At 42.8% G+C, this 17,532-nt stretch overlaps 2 protein-coding genes across 4 annotated transcripts in view; one reads left to right on the top strand and one right to left on the bottom strand.

Moving 5' to 3' along the window:
- Positions 1–17,532, bottom strand: part of LOC111254372 (uncharacterized) — a 144,257-nt gene that overhangs the window by 105,930 nt on the left and 20,795 nt on the right. For 2 of the 3 annotated variants that reach the window (XR_015317110.1, XR_015317111.1), the window contains exon 2: positions 1–17,532. This exon is cut by the window's left edge and continues 15,778 nt beyond it; it is cut by the window's right edge and continues 18,746 nt beyond it. The exons of the other annotated variant lie outside the window; for it this stretch is intronic. The gene's annotated coding sequence lies outside the window, so the exon portion shown is untranslated. 3 annotated transcript variants of the gene reach the window in all.
- The window catches only part of haf (leucine-rich repeat and fibronectin type-III domain-containing protein hattifattener), a 25,118-nt gene continuing 21,615 nt past the window's right edge, over positions 14,030–17,532 (top strand). The window contains exon 1 of the mRNA XM_022816406.2: positions 14,030–14,884. Within this exon, the coding sequence (XP_022672141.1) occupies positions 14,030–14,884 (855 nt within the window). The remainder of the gene's footprint in view (positions 14,885–17,532) is intronic.

Raw genomic sequence — 17,532 nt, 5'->3', positions numbered from 1 at the left:
GAAGTAGCGGTTATACGGTCACGGGAAGCTGCGAGGAACATTGGCGACTTGAAGGTGAAGGTGATCAATGAGGGTGGGGTTCTATAAGCTGACGCCAATGATCATGATGGCGACGTTAATGACTAACACTATAACGGCCAACCGAAAGTGTATGTGTCCAATTGATTTTTTTTGACAGTAACAAAAATAGGACCGCGGCAGCCACGAGCGCGTAGTAGAAGAGAAAAATATGAAGCGCAACGTTCCCTGTTACCTCATTTGAAAATGTTTTTTTTTTTTGTTCAAAAAGTACGCGCCTGATTCTCCTTATCTTGTCTTCGCTGGCATAACCTGAACTTTGTAGTTGAGGTCGAAGTGGTTGGGTTGTGGTTGTTCTCGTCGTCAGCAAATGGTCATAGAAAGTGTGGCCAAGCCAGCCGAACGTAGGGGGCGCGTTATGCAATTTATGACCCATGGCCGCCACCATCACCACTGCGATCAGCAAATATTTAGTGGCGTATTGTGCGTTTAACGGCCTAAAAAGGACGATGAATACCTTTAGTAGCGGTAGCAGCGGCGGTCCTGATCACCGCAGCATAACCAGCCATAGAAAGAACTGAATGTCAAAGAGTTGTGAACAATGTCTAGCTATTACAAGTGTGTTGTTAAATAATACTTCTATATATATATGGTTCCGGACGCATGTGGCGTGCGCGCACGTAAATGGTCACTGTTACTTAAACGGCTCTGCAAACTGACCTAATCCGTCGAGCTAGTTTATTAATTGCCTACCCATTCTGACCAGCCGATAAATGGAAGACGTTTTTGGTCTGTTATCATATCTAGTATGAAACAGCCGAGTCGGGTTGCCACGGTGCTGTAAATAGATGAGTAAAACTGATTGATTCAGAGACAAAATCTTATCTATTTAATAGTAAAAAGGTCGCATAAGCATTCTTCTCTGTACGCTGTGAGCGTGCGTGGCTATACATTGTGAATACGTACAGCCAAACGATATTCACGCTAGCTTGCGCGAGCCCTGTATCCACTGACGCGGCGCTTCGACAAGATGTTCGCTTTTTCTTCTTTCGAAGAAATCGTGTCGATGAGAAGAGGGACTTCACACATGAGCGTAATATAAATGCACATATACGTAATTCTGCACGTAGCGCGTGCACCTTCGTTTCGGACTTTTCGTCATCGCGTCCGCCAGAAATGGTACGATATATGGTCATGCGGATTCTGTAACATATGAACTTGCCATATGCATATTCCAACGCACGTACATATAAAGAATGTCAATGTGCGGAATCCGATACGTTCGAGGTAAAGCAGGAGAGTCTGAGCTGCTGATGATGATGCCACCGCTGCCGGTGACGCAACTGGAGTTAAGCGTGTTTTGCGCACCGTACGCCTCCACAGTTAGCATATGGTTTCGTCTGTTCAGACGCTCATATGCTTCTGTTTTGATCTCGTCAATGCTATTTTTCAATTAGAATTCTCCTACAGTCGCGTTTAGCACGTGCCCAATGGAACAGGTTTAGGGGATAATTTCTAACTCGCTATTTTTTTTTAACCGCAAGACGTCAGAACGAGTATCGAATACATTCACAACATCCATAATACACGTGCGGATAGTCACTGAAGGGCTTGCTTGGCCAAAACAGGTCGCAGATATCACTTTCTTACGGTTCGACTTTGACATATCTTAAATAAATTGTTGAAATGCTCTAGTTTTCCTTCACTGATGTCTTTCTCTGCAGCTGCTCCTGCGGTGTGACGCACGCATAAAGACTTTGCAATTTCATCTTGTCTCACAGCAACAACAACAACAACAACAACGTTTTTCGCTAGATTGGAGTTCAAATCCATGATGCATGTTAAAAGGTGCAAGAAATTAGGAAATACAACATTTGAGTAAGTGAAACCATCGCATAATAGAGACGCGTTTCTAGATAGTGGGAAGAGTCCCCAATCTTGGTCACTAGCCTATTGATTTTAGCCTATTTTTTTTTACCCTAAATAATTTTGCCTTTGGTCTCAATGCTGTCTTATGGATACCATGGACATTGGCGATTTGCAATGACTCAAGCTTACTGGCTTTAACTGAAATGCTTACGAGCACGCAGACCCTTTGTTGCATCTGCACGAAGGATATACATGGGTAACGTTATCCACTATCGAGCGTCGATGTATTTTCGCCATTAGAATGTTATCGACTATATCGCTTCCGCTCATCATTGCAGCGTGCTGAATCGGATACACTGGTACTCAATAGATAGGTTGGCACCTTAACAACTTTAGCGGTAGTGACTGTCCGTCATGGAGTCCTTCTGCTGCTATGCAACTAAACATAGCGGGAAGATAACGATTGGGACCATCCCTTGCCATAGCCACAAACAAAAACTACCTCAGCTAGAGAACACGAACCATTGTCTGCTTGAGAATCGTGTAGTACGAGATTTGAACCATCGTTTTCGTGGCGTCATATTATATATCCATTTGTTTATTGTTTCTGGGGCGATGCCCCCGCTTGCATCAGAGGCAACTCAGACAGATACGGCGGTGTGCTACGATATCCGCCAGATCGTCTGATACCGCCGTGGTGGCTACTACGAAAAGCTGGCGAATTGGACGACGAAAACAACAACAACAACAACAACAAAAACAACAAGTGATGAACGAAATCTTGCCTAAGCGAGAAGCTAGCAGACAAAATCGCCATTTGTTGTAATAGTACTAGTATTTGCAGTGCTTGTAGCTATGATGGTGGCCAGCTTCTCGATTGTCTTTAGGCTCAAGTCATCATCACACTATCGAACATAGTTGTGATTCTACGTTATGATATGTATTGTAAATGTGTGTGCGCATGTGGTTGTGCTGTGGGCTGGATGTTCATTATTTAAAATAAATGACGATCCCAGCGGACATACAATACGAAGAAAATACAGAACAGAACAATCAACAGAAGAAGCCTCTAGAAAGAACACCCCACCAAAGAATCTATTATTAGCACGACGAGATCTGCCATCGTTCTGTATGAAATGTAAGACATAGCATTCCATATACTGGCATGTAGAAAATGGAATTAGTACATTTTTCTAGCCCAAACAGAAAAATCTACAAGCAGACGAACTCACTACTATTCATCAGTCGCCCTTGCATGTGATTCGTGATGAATCGCAGGAAGAGCCAAATATACGGCCAATGTTAGAAGGCGAGAAGATCAAACATGCATGCTTATATAACTTCGCCAACAGAAAGTAGAGTTCTTAAATACTGAACCAATGATAGTATACTTTGCTTTTAGCGCACGTGTCCTTTAACTTAAAACAACATTAAAACCTCTCCATAAATACTTTGTTAATGTAAATACACAGTTTCGATTAAGAAAAGCAAATCAAAAAGAAAGAAAAAAATAAATAGCTGAAAATCGGTATGACAAGTTTTCGAGTTCTTCATAATTGTCTATTTTTTATGCCAGTTTGGCAATATTCTAGATCAGAAATGACTACACGACTCAAATGGCCATTTTCCTTCTACAGAAGATCCTCTGCTGAGCGCTGTCACGTGAAAGTTATGTGATAGGTGCAGGAACTTGGACGCTCGCACGGGTACACAAAGGGCTAATCCGCCCTGCTACCCTCTCACACACAGCTATGCACATACAAACACAATTACAGGATTTTGTTTCGTACAAACTGGTTTTGCTGACCACATATATGAGACTACTGGTGATCTAGAGCAACCGTTAAGAATTTTTCGTGATTTTTTCCTCTTTTTTTTTTCCGCTCTAGCCGATCGTCTTATTTGCGCGTTTCAGCGTGATTGTCGCCACTAGCGCTACAATAAACTGAACGCCGTTTCCATTCCCTACGACAGTGTAGTGGAAGTGGGAACTTTCAAGGCCTGCCCTTCTGCTGCCAGCGGCGACAGACTTCTACCGCCGGACGCGTCGAGCAAAACGAAGCAAAATCGATCGATGTTGAAGCCGATCATCAACATCGCCATGATTTTGATCGTGCGTAGTCACCGGTAGCCGCTGCTGATTTAGTTTGTATTAGCACACGTACAATTACAATAGTAGAGGCATTTTTGCTTGTCACGGATAGGCTAGAACAGCTTAGAGCAGGAAAACTGGTGCATGAACGCATGGACAAATGAAGAAATGCCCCGCACAGACACAAATCGGGTGCGACACTGGATGCTGACAAAACGACGCTAGCGAAAGAAGATGTCTCCGACGACGATAGCGCCACGTTCCACGGCGCGACAGTATATTTTCAATAGCAACAGCCGCAACAAAGTAATCTGTTTCCCTTGCGATAAATCGCAGTAATGGTAACGAAGAATCATGATGATTATGCCATTTTGTTGTTCGCGGTGCCACTCTCTCTTTTCTTCTTATGATTAGGTAGAAGGAAAGGCACAGTGGCACTATAAAACTATTAGCTCCCTGTGATCTTTTAGCTAATTATTCGTCTGCTGAAGGCCACATTGAGTATTTCGTGGCCATTATCCATTTGCTTGTGTGGCCTTAAAAAGCGGGCAGGACTCTCCATCGGTTTATCGTCTGGCTGTATAGAAAATGGCGAGACGGCCACGCCGCGTAACCGATCATGCATCTTCTAATAAGCAAGCACATGCAATGCTCGAACCTATTCGTTATCGTTCCTAGTTGTCTGCACCGTGTTTAAATTTACTGGTCAAAGTTTCTGTCGCCTTTAAAATGACTGAATTGATTGACTGATTTCTATTAGGCCGCCTTTCTAGCCATGCAGTAAAGCTTTCTAGTGATAATACTGATCGGTAGAGCTTTGCTGAAGATTAGTGGGCATCGATCAGTTAACGATGTTGCTGTTGTTGGCATGTTTTATCTGTTCTTCAAGTGTGTCAACATTTACGACCTGAACTAAACTTGAGTCATGTAATAAGGTATAATCTACAACTGATGAATTGACAAGAACAAAAAAATAATGTTTATATAAGAAGTCTAAGTTAACACTAGAAGTTGTCAACCTGATATCGCAAGCACGAATACGGCAAATTGTGTATTTATATAAAATACATGGGTACGACGTCCCTAACCAACCATATTCAGCCATGCACGATATCTGGTAACCAAAAAATCAAGTATTTCTTTTTTTGCTACATAAGCGAAGCCAATTCAACGTTGCTACGCTAAAGGCCAATATATTTTAATATTGCGTCACGCCGAAAACAATTATCAATGCGCGTAAAATTCGTATGATTTCAATATTTGTTCCAGCGTTCGCTCAAAGCCATGGCCGATAACGGGTAAAAGCAAGACGATTGATAGAAACAGCGATATATACAACCATTCATCCAAGACGCGAGCAGTAAATTGTCTACTTTGATAATAATATTTATTAGGTCATTGCGTTTTAGAGCTATATAAAACAATTGGGAAACGTGTACCTCCACCGAAGAATCGTTTCCGCTGTATAGGGATAAGCGTTAAGATATCTGTTTCGCAGAATCTCCAGCAGAAATGGCAGGAAAACCGAACCAATTCATTCGTCATTCAGTAGCATCGGTTCGAATGTTCGAAAAACCTAACTGTGTAATAGCAGCGTAAGACGAAACAAGAGGAATTATGTAAGATGTCCTTTTCCCAAGTCCTGTTTCAGTTTTTCGCTAACAACAAGTGTATGTCCGATGAGTAGGCTCGAACACGAGCACAGAAATGACATGCCGCTGGTATATAGTACTCGCACACGATCTAACCTGTTTTTACTTATACACACGCTATTAGCCAATGCGAGATACGAAATACCATGCATCATTCACGCTCAGCACACGTTCATGTACGTTTGCGTGTACGATACAGTGCCAAGAATCCAATGGCTACCCAACGTGTGGGCATTCCGTGATCCCAACGCAGTACTACATAGCTGTCGCTATGGCTGTAACGGCTTTTGGGTTCTTCCTACCGATGCACTCCTACAAGTTAGCCCGTTCACTCAGCCAACAACAAGTAGCCATTTCGTTGCCGAAGCTATCAAAGTCATCATTATCGCTGTTCCGGTTGTTGTGGCGACGCTGTATGATGCTTCGAAAAGCTGCCCCCTCCTGTCGTCGAAAGCTACTAAAACCTTGCGCTAGTGAAACGTTGTCCTACCACAGCTTTTGCTTGTCGCTGGTCTTAGAGGAATACGATTATTGTTGTGGTCGTTGTTGTTGTTCTTCACCAGCAGCAGCAGCAGCAGTAGAATCAGCGGTAATGGTTTGGCCGTACTGCCACCCCTCCTGAACAATCTATCGCACTGGTTCGCGCGGAGTGCTATTACTGGCACCTTTGACGCTGGCGGCGCTGCTGCTGCCGAACCGTCGGACACCCGGACGCCCGTCTGTCCGTCGACACTTGCTTGCTTTTTGCCCTCTCCGATTACTTTTAAGCACACACCGCTCATACGAACGGTCAATCGGACAAACGACAAGCTAACAACCGTTAGACTATAGAACGACAGACCACCGTTAGACGAACGTGAACGAATACGTGAAATGAAGAGCGAGTGGTAAACGACAAGGCGCTATCGCCGTCGTGGATGCGTACGTTGCACGCTACGACTACTAGTAGACAGGCTGACAGTCTGCGGCATAACAGAAGCTGTTGTACAGCCCCAGAACTATTATACACCTGTCTTAAGCGACCACGACGCCCAGTGGTGGTGGTAACTATCGTTGGGCATAAACGGATAGCGTAGCCTTCTACGATATATTAGAGGCGGAAATCACCATCACTAGCAACATTAAGGGGGTGATCAATGTGCTTCGCGCGATCCATAGTGTGTTAGGATTTAAAAGTGTTCAGTAAATCCAGTCAGATCGTGAAAAGGAGGGATTAGCTTGTGACCGAAGGAAACCCGCGCGGTGCAGGTGCTTGCTGACTTCTTAAGGATATCATCAAATTGATTCCACGAATCAAGCGAACGTTTTAGGGCGATGCCAGTGTAAGAAAGATGTGTTATTAATGGCCGGAGACGTACGTAGCTAAGTAACGGAACCCGAGGGTTTGCTTCAGCTGGTGTGAGTTGATAAAGGTGCTCTCTTTCAGAATAGGTTGTATAGAGCTGTGATTGCGCGACGATGAGTTTTGATCTTGTTTTTCGTTCAAAGCATTTCTTTGCATTTGTACCCTTCTCCTATCCGTGCCAACAATGATAAATTATCTATTAGAGAATGGGTTGAGGCGGACGATTTGTTGTACGACAGGGGACCGAATAAGAACTAGAGAACCTTTGGCAAATAAATACACAGATATGATAGTAACTATTCTAGTCAATTGAATTTTCAAATCGAGCACCTACATTTTTCAGGCCACCAATCAAACTATTGAATAACAGTTCGACAATGCAACTATGTTTATGACGGGCTCGTTGAGGTTAGCATATAATCTACTGTGTCAGTTAATAGTATGGCCTTATTTTTTGAGTTCTATAAAAACACGTCTATGAAGGGGCTTGCCATGTTTATATCAACAGGATATTAGTTGCAATTCCTGACCGGTTCCCACGTCATTCCATCGATAAACACTGCAGTGGGTCATTTTAGTCTCAAACTAACGGATCGTAGTGTCTTCACCTTGATATACCTTTGACTGTCCCACACTGCTTAAGACTCAGCTATTATTTATCTTTAATGGCCAACTACTACCTTCCAAATCACTGTATACCATTCTAATCAATGGGCCGTCCAATGTGTTTCGAACAAATGGCTCTAAATACGTACGTGGTTTACTTCCAATGCATTACTGCTTCGAGTAATGAAATTTCAGTTGTTAGACGCACCATTATCGTCCTGAGTGATATTTACATGCGGTGCCCAGTTCGTAAGGTGCAAACAAGTAGACATACTGTTTTTCTGCTGGCATGGAAGAATGTTCATCTCGTGCGAAAAAGCCGACGAGGCCAAGAAACGCTTGGTTTAGCGGAAAGCAGTATTTATTCCCTGCACAGCACAGAATATCAAGGGTTGCTTTCAACACACGTTGCAAAAACAGAGTAGTAAAATAGACCTAAACCCTGCGGTATCGTCGAGTGCAGTGCATCTTCTTCTTCAGCAGTCCGAAGCTTTGATAAGGAACCCCACTCGGAAGCTGAAAATCGCGTATCATTGAATTATGATAAGGACAGCCGATTATTGCAGACGTTTGTAACAGGACACAGAGTTGCTGTTTAGGTCCTTGAGAAACCTTATGTTTTGCATAAGATAGACGTATCTGCTTCTTGCATTTATGTCATTATGCTCTATCCGCACCTTTTGCTTCTTTCCGTGCCTGGATTAATTGCATACGGAATGTATGGTTTTGTCTATCATTTGCTTAACAAATTGCACATAATTGAAACCTCTCATCTGTTAGCTTCGTTTTGGGCTAGGCGTTACTTCTAGAGCCGCTTCACTCCATTCCCTTCTTGCTACGCTGCCGCAAACGACGAGCGCTTTCTGAATTTTCCTTTGGATCTACCTTCGATCAAAGCTCCGTCCAGCAATTTATTCAAATGAGTATATCGATCACTTAAAAGACGATGAAAGATCACGCCTAGTTGAGGTTCGGGCTATAATGCAGTCCATGACCATCAATTCTGAGTGTATGTCAATGGACAAGGTGTTATTCCACCGAAAAAACTTATTGTTTACTGAAATCGAGATACAAGTTTGCCGTCAAAATTTTTGTACAGCATTTTAGCTCACGCCCCTGCGTACCTTTCAGCTTCTTAGCAGAAGTACGCTCAAGTACGGATGAACTGTTTTCTACATTACCTACCTACCTTACATTAATTTCTACCAAAAAAAGGGAAGGGTGTCCATTGATATATCTGTTTGGATAGACCTGTTTAACGATCTTGCGGCACCGATGCTAACGGTCTTTGGCATCAAAATCATAGTATAAATGATCGACGGTACAATCAGGCTCCGTCTACAGTGCCTGACGATAATTCTAGTGGTAGAAGACAATTAAACTGAAGTGCACGCTAGGCATAATATGATTCCATTATGAACTAGTACGTCAATATAATTAAGACAGAAAACTTATCAGCTCAACATGGAGATGAACTCTCGTCAGATCTGAAGCAACAGCTCAAGTAGCATTTTTCTTCGATTGCCAATGGTCTTCCATCGCCAATACGTTTCACTTCATTATCATCCTATTATTTTCTTACTCTAGTTTTCCTGATTGTGCCTACTTTCGTGCGAATGTTGGCTGCGGGGGTTACAACCGCCATGAATGGCTTCTGCTGTGCTTAGAGCTGTCCATGTTTCTGTAGCAGCTGTGATTCTTTTTGTTTTGACGCACTGCCGCTCCGCATTGTCGTTGGATAGAACGTGGCGTCCACTCGTTTCTCCGTAGCGAAGCAGTGCCAGCGTCTACCCCACCCCCTAGTGTCCCTTCCCTCTCGTTGTTCGCTGGATGGGGCGGATTCGACCTCTTGTCGGAGGTTTGAAGGTCTCTAGACCATTAGTAACAGCAGTAGGAACTATAGTAGCAATCTATCGGACCGCTCAACCTGTGAACTTGGTTGCTGTCCATGTCTACAAGGAGGATTTATTGTCCCATAATATGCATTACACTTATTGTGACATTACTAGCGCATCTACTTCTCTACAACGGCGAGTTATGCCGCCATTGCTCGTCCTGCCGCTCGTACAATTATTGCTATTTCCAGTAATTTACTGGCGTTCGGCGGGCGGACAGACAGGCGAGCAGCGGCATCGATAAGCAAAAAAATCAGCAAGTGACTACTATCCAACGCTCACGAACTAGCATTTGATCGATGGATCGAGTCCACTCGACTCGACCCGATCAGACAGAAAAAGCAGATCCGAACAAAGCCGTATACGGCAAATGGCCGAAAACACGCGCTAGCTACTGTTCAGTCTGTCAAGCCATTTTGTCTCGTACATATTTGCCATGCAGCCATCGTATGAAATCACGATAGCTCCCGCTGGTTAACAATGTACGAAAGGGGAGGCAACGGAAGCACCGGCTGCAATGAACAAACATGTCCCTTGCCAAAAATCCGTTTGCCATCACTACCGCAGCCGGCTGTAGTTGCTGCTAGTAAACAATCGTAGCAAGCATATGGCTTTGTTTTTAGATATCACTAAATTTATTGCACCGATCATGAAATACGCATATTCTGGCAGGACTTGCTTGTGCAAATGGGTGCGCGCACGGGCTTAAAGCACCATGAAAAGGTTCGATAACATTTTTTGTAGGGAAAATGTTGAAGAACAATAAAACAGAGGACCTAAAGGGCGAGTCTGTTGGGATATTGTGGTGCCTGATAACTATATGAGATAGATTCACAGAATTGCTTTCCTCTGTCCTTAGTACTTATAGACTGGGATAGTACGACGTCATTTGTAGTCGTCCTGCAATCGGTGGTCCACACTTGTTGACTGACGCCCGTTTAGTAAATTCAGGACGTCAAGCCAAGTAAAACTTACAATTTAATCATCATCATCTCAGTTGTTGTTGTGGGCCGGAATAAATTTAGGTATATATAGAGATGTATCGACAGTTCATGAAGAATGCTTAAAAGCTGGTTAAAAAGCTGCGGTCGTTATGAGTGCCAATTAACATGGGTGACATATCAAAATAGTCCTATTTGCAGTTTATTAGAAAAAATAAATCACCCATTGTAATGCAAGCGAAATGTCACGTTTTGCGGATAAGGCTAGGTAAGACATGCAGGGTCTAAAAAAATTAACTTGCTTATTAGATTAACCGTCCTCTAATGTCGATCATTTAAGGACAAGCTAAGGTTCCAGTTTTCGTCAGAGCTGTGCGGTGGCATCCTCCAGCGTTCTTGTCCTAACAAATTTCGCTGCTCATGTTACCGACTAAGCTGCCTTCTGATATACCTTCGTAGATATCAGAAGGCAGCTTAGTCGGTATAGTGCCGTTTTCAACTATGGCTGTGTACGTATACACAAAACATTAAATTGAGACATCATCCTTTAATCCGTCAAATGTGACCACTGGTGGGACATTTGTTAGAATGCGTAGGTAGGTATAGGAAGCGAATCTAACAATCAATTTATACTAGCACAGACAGGGCCTTTCCACCAAGTTGAAGAAAGGTGTATGCCTTCAGACGGCACGACACCCTAAACACCTCGCATTCTTTCATTTTAACAGTTAAATCTGAACCTAACCCGCCTATATCTGATTCACATAATGGTCCTATGGTAGTAGTAAAAACACAAAATTCCCGAAAAAAAAATAGGATTTTATTCGACTTCATGTTCGCACTTCTTTACTGGGTTGGTGGCCTATTCAGGTCAATATTCGATGGGTTATGTTGTTAATGTCAACGGCATCATTACCTAGACTTGTGCGTAGGGGTCTTGCAAAGTTCCAGATATTAGTCAATTATGAATAATGATCAGACGTTTACTTAGACACATAACTCACCTGAAATAATACAAGAACAGGTATAGTGTGTACATGTCTATTGAGTTACGAAGCTCTGGCAAAAAGGAAACTAAAAACACAGTAATTATGTACTGCTATAATCTCGATGTTGATTTTATGAAGCATCCATGCATACTACAGAAGACTGAATAATACGTTCTACCGCAATTCATGAATAGGTTCAGTACTTGGCAATTGCCACCATAACGGGCACCGTTAAACTACCCATACAGTTCAGATGCTAAAAGGATCTGTGCTTATTGTTGTTACAATTCGAACGTTTGCCGATCTGTTTATTAATGTAAAAACTGCTTGCAAATATAGTATTGCGTCTGACCGATCGGCCGTCTCCTAATCAATCTACCGGGACGTTCTAATTTAAATCGATGACGATTTTTGTTCCGACGCATTTCTGGCAACCGGCAGAGGTCCGTTTAACCTCACCGCTGATGTTGCTTCTGTCTGTCTGTAGCCTGTTACGGCGTAGTCTGTCTATCGTGCCCCGGTCCATTGTTTTCTTTAGCAACAAATAAAATAACGCTAACCATTCCTGTTTCCCATTTGATTCCGGTGTCTTCGCTTTTTACTGATTTCTACCTCTAGTATTTATGTCATGAAGGGCACGAATAATCCAGCTTATGTCGTTGGTACTGGTAATGTATCTTAATAATGATTTGTAACTGAGATGTGCTCCCTTCTGCTGTAAATGTTTTCTGCTTGGGCTTTTCCGACTTCTATTATCGGCCGTTGCTGCGGGCGCCGTCGCTGTCGTCATAATCATACGTTGACATCGTTGTAAGTAAGCGGGATCAGATCGCGCGTCCGTGTTGCAGATTGACGCGCGTGCAATCAAATGACATGCGGCATTATAATGTATCCACACACACATATAGCGAGTTTTAAAGGCGTCAGTTCTCGCCTCTAGATAAGCGTATGCCATCTGCCCCCGTCAGCAAGTGATTATTTCCTCTACTGTTCTTGCCGTATAGTTCTTGTGTTAATATATCTATTTATTTTGTCGTCCATTTCTATAGTGTTTGTTATAGGGTGTTTCATAGACGTTCAGGCCTGCCGGCAAGAAGCTCAATCGGTACCCTTGTCATAGCGTCTTGTTCAGGCCTTAATCGCGTTATAGTTCACCTATGGGAATCGACTCATATTATAATGAAGTAGCTAAAACGGTCCCGTCGCTGTTATTTGCCTACCGCTCAGCAATGGCAGACGCTTGTACTTTATCACGGTACAGTCATACTTCGCTGTCATGTTTCTCAAAATGTATCTATCACTTCATTTTCCCGGTACATTTCAAGTTCAAAATCAGTCAGTCCATTTCCGAAAGGACAGGAATAGCCTGTATAATTCGAAGCTAACAGCGGAAATAATATTGGAGGATACGCGCCGATAAACCTGACGTTTTTTCGGTGGTTGCTTTTGTTTCGTATGATCATTCGATTGAGATGGGCGCTCCTTTATCACAGTAAAAAGGTACATATTACTATGATGTGAACTTGTTACGTTCACATATATACAAGTGTGCGACCAGACTTCCCTCGTTTATCTCAGTGAGGTTTGGGCTTTTCCAAGACTCGAAGACTTATACAGCGACTTTGAGAAGGCCGTACGAAGAGTTACTGATATTTTCTATCTCGGTCCTGTTGAGCTCCTGCTTGCGAAGCTGTTCGCTCGACAATCGGTCGTCGCCGGTTCTTCGCTCTGATAAGTCCTTACTTAAAGAAAATTCATCTGGACGGACCGGTCATCGGAAAGATCCCTTTCGAACTCTTATATATGTATACATTAACCGCAATGATCTATTTGTAATTGCGAGGGGGAGGGAGCGACAGAATAACTAAAGTAATGTGAACATTGTAGCCAGTGATTCGAAATATAGCGATGGAAACGGATTCTACGTGTTGACTGACCCGTCCGCCATCTTCTAATGCTGCGCCTATTAATTAGCATAAGCGGACGAGCGGTATTGGTCCGTGTGTTATGCGCGTATATTCATGGGCGGACAGCACCGCGAGAAGACACTGCATGGGTGGATGTTGAGATACTTGTGTATGTATGCGATTTGGACGTGCATAAAAGCCGTCTTGTTACTTATTTCTAGCGGCCACCTTTCTATTCATACGTGGAATTACATAAGACGAGACCAGCCATGACCGGTTTTTGAAGCAGACGTGAAAACCCACACTGATGGCCTCGCTCTGCACTCCCACAAGTACTCCCACAAACAAGTCAACTGAATCTCAAGTAGTAACTGTCGTTGAGCTGACAATGACCGCCCTAACGAGGACACTAAGGGCGTCCACGTTCACCATTCATGCACATGTTACTGATGCTATTAATGTTGGAATTGGCCTAAAACTGTGAGCGCATCTACATATTTCATTATGCAGGATTATGTCTAACGACGTGATGGGCCTACTTGTGCTAGTAAAGTAGGCTATACAAAAAATGTATTGTTAGACAAACATAATATGTGTACAATATTATGCAGAACTCTGGCAGAGGCTCATTTTCGTTGGATCTTTTTGTTGTTAGCTTTAACCTTTTTTTTTTCTTTGTTTCTGTTTGCAGATCTAGATCAAGGCCAGTGCTGCGATGTTGTGCTTTAGGAGTTTGCTGCTTCTGGGGCTGACGGCGTTATCAGCAGCCCAAGCCAACTGCCCATGGTCCCGAGATCTTGTTGACCTCGATGCGGACTGCGGCTGCACATACAACTCCCACCAGAAATTATCAATACAATGTTCACCAGTAAACTTTACTCGATTAATGGGTGCACTAAACTCAGCACAAAATGTCCCAATTGATATGCTATACATTAACAACTCAACCGTTTCTCACCTGCCAGATGCTATTTTTAGTAAGCTTAGCATTCAAGGCCTACAGTTCTCACGCTCAAAACTTAAGACCATTTCTGAAAAAGCATTCATCGGTCTTGAACGCAGCCTCACCAGTTTGAGTCTATCCGATAATGAACTTAGAGAAATCCCGATAAAAGCCATTCAAAGACTCACTTCCTTGAAAAATCTTGACCTGTCAACAAACAAGATCACTGAGGTTCTCGCGGACGCTTTTGTGAACTTGCCGTTGAATACGCTAAAGCTGGCCGATAATCAATTGAATATAGCTTCGGATGCGTTCAATGGCTTGGAGGGCACCCTCAAGAACCTCAACTTGAAAAACACGGGGCAAGAAGCTGTTCCGAAAGGAGTCACCCGTTTAATTTCCTTAGCATTTCTTGATCTGGCACAAAACAAAATCGGCAAAATTGAGCCCGGCCATCTGTCTACAATGAACACGTTAACAGCTCTAAACCTAGAGCGAAATCGCATACTCAAAATTGATGCTAAATCCTTCGAGGGAATCAACGACACATTGTCATCCTTATCACTGCTCAACAATTTACTTGTTGAGTTTCCCGTTGACGCCATGAGCACTCTGACTGAGCTTCGGGTAAGTCCTGATCAGCTTTTCAGAATTTACAAAACATTATACATTAAATGTTGTTATACTACAGTGTTATTTAAGCACGTGGCAATTCAATGCTTTTCTAATCGAAATTTCCTAGGCCGTAGGTACGTTCAGTAAATTATTTTCCACAACTATGGAATCAACGCTTAGGTTTAATTGGCGTTAGCCATGCTTGAATTATAAATTTAATTTACATGAATCGCGATGGGTCAGTTTGTAAGTTTTGTCGCAGTAACGAGTCCAGTCTGTTCAGGTAACGTCAATGGGTCAATTTAACGTGTTTCATAATAATTTAACGGCGTCTTTATTTAAAGTTTCATCTTCGTTAGTTGCTAAAGAACCCTTTCTATTCAACGATTCTTTTCAAGCAAATATCAATCAACGAGAACCAATTGTTTGTTGTCCTGATTTTTCAATTTAACAGAATGAACTCGCAACTGCTAAGGCAATGAAAATTTTTAAGGATACTTTACTTTTCAGTACATCATTAGTATTACATTATCATTATATTACAATCTTCTCCATTTTGATTTGGTGATGAATGACTTCTCAAGGCGGTTTTGTCAGATAACCTCGATACTACCTTGAACCCTGTAACACTTTCTAAGCCATCTCAACCATTTCGTCGAGCAAGCTCAAATCCCTGTCTGTCTCGAGGTCTTCGTATCGCGTTATTAACGTCACATGCTACTAAAGTACCCTAAGCTGCCATAATCACCAAGACACGGCGGAAAGCTAAATATCGACTAGAAAACCGATCTGCGGCAGACAACCCCCCAGCACAGCCCCCTACTGGCACTGGCAATTCATCTTTTTCGTGGCCGCATATACAACGGGTATTTGACAATTTGCCAGCTACCGCAGCACCAGCGACAATCTTCGTTACCAATAGTGAACGCTTGCTAATACAGAGCCACCACAGGCCATATGCCGTATCTATTGATGACATCCCTCGCCTAAAACCGTCCCACTATTTGGTGATGTACGAGTGTGTACTGTCGCGGTGGTTAAACCCATTTTTCCCTGATGCCACCTTTGCCATCACCATCTTCTTCTGACTGAATTCTACTAACGCTACTTAACAGAAGAAAAAAGGCCGTTAGATAATGGACAAACGTGCGAAAAGGTGTAAGGCCGATTTTTCACTTATTCGCGCTGGCTAGAAGAGAGGTCATGGATGGATCTGTAGGCCATAAATGAACGACGGGAACGGACAGTTTTCGATAACTGGGCAGTCTCTGTGCTGCCCCATAGTCAGCGATTTATGTCTTATCGGAAAATGGAAAGCGATAGCTTACGAGGAGCTTTTCCAGGCTGTGCTAGTTAGTCGAGAAAATTCGTAATCGAAAGCGGCCTGTTAGTGGCTTGTGGAAGCTGTTGGATACAGGGGAAGGTGATCAGATGAAAGACAGAACAATGCACAATCAAAAATTTTTCCTCTAGTTTGCACTGGAAGCACAACACTGTTCAGCCACTAGTCAACGGGCTCAGAATCGGTTGCCTGCGTCGCCGCGTCTCTTCAGGCACCGTCAATTTCGCTCCCTACCATGGCTCGATGTCATGGCTTGCTGCGCCTTTTTACAGGCTCCTCATGTTGGAGGAAACCATTTTAACCGTTATCGTTCGTGATCGGTATAATAAAGGTGCGTTATCCGCCAGTAACAGCTGGCAAAATAGCGATGAACTGAAGGAAAAAAACAAAATCTGTGTGACAGACATTCATTTCATATATGTGAAGACATCTTTCGTCCTATAATACAGATGGATATAATATTTGTAGGCAATCCAATGCGAACAGGCCACATACTTAAAAAAAAATAGCTCCTGCATTGTCTGGCGACAAATACTTTCCGTGCATATTTATTGAGCATCTGAAATCCGTGTGTGAAATGCTCAAATATCGTAATGGCTACATACACATAGATTGGGGAAGGCAAATATATAAGCTTACAGTTAAGTAAGATGTAACTTTGTAGTTGGAAAAAATGCCGGACTAAAGAAGTGGGTTAAAGGTCGAAGCAGGACTGAAACGCTCAATAAACTTTCACAGACATGCTGTATTGTGGTATCCACCACGCTACTTCAGAGTGATGCAAGTGCCATCACGAAAATGAAGAACCCCCCTGGTTTTATTAACCAACATTAGGTCCACTTTTAAGAATGAAACCTGTTCGAAACTCATTTCATCTAAACTGTGAATTCGCTTGTCCTGAAAACGCAGGTTTAGGCCCGGCTCTACTGCGAAATCGCTTTTCCCCGCGCGCCTTCCTCACCTGCCTTGCCTAATTCTATAAATTTACGAAAGAAAAATATCAATGTTACTGACATTGCATCCAAAGTTTGGGCATCTATTTGCTCCAACAGCATTGAAAACACCAGACAATCGACAAGGAATCACTGATATCCTATATTTAAGCGTTTGTCCATTGGCAAATAGACTTCCCAACGAACTTCAATTGTATCATAATAAAAGCACAAAATAACTGAACAATCCGATTGTTACGTCAAACGTAGTTATTAAGAATTGCTTCAGAACTATTCATTATGGAGACAGTGACGACAATGACTGATTTTAGCATGAGAAAAATTACATTTCTGTGAGGTAAATTCGGTTTCTGACATTCTGTTAA

This window comes from Varroa destructor, unplaced genomic scaffold, assembly GCF_002443255.2.
Source record: "Varroa destructor unplaced genomic scaffold, Vdes_3.0 BEIS01000007.1, whole genome shotgun sequence".
NCBI classification, from domain to species: Eukaryota; Metazoa; Arthropoda; class Arachnida; order Mesostigmata; family Varroidae; genus Varroa; species Varroa destructor.
Note: the sequence above shows the minus strand (reverse complement) of the source record. Positions and strands in the feature narration are given on the sequence as shown.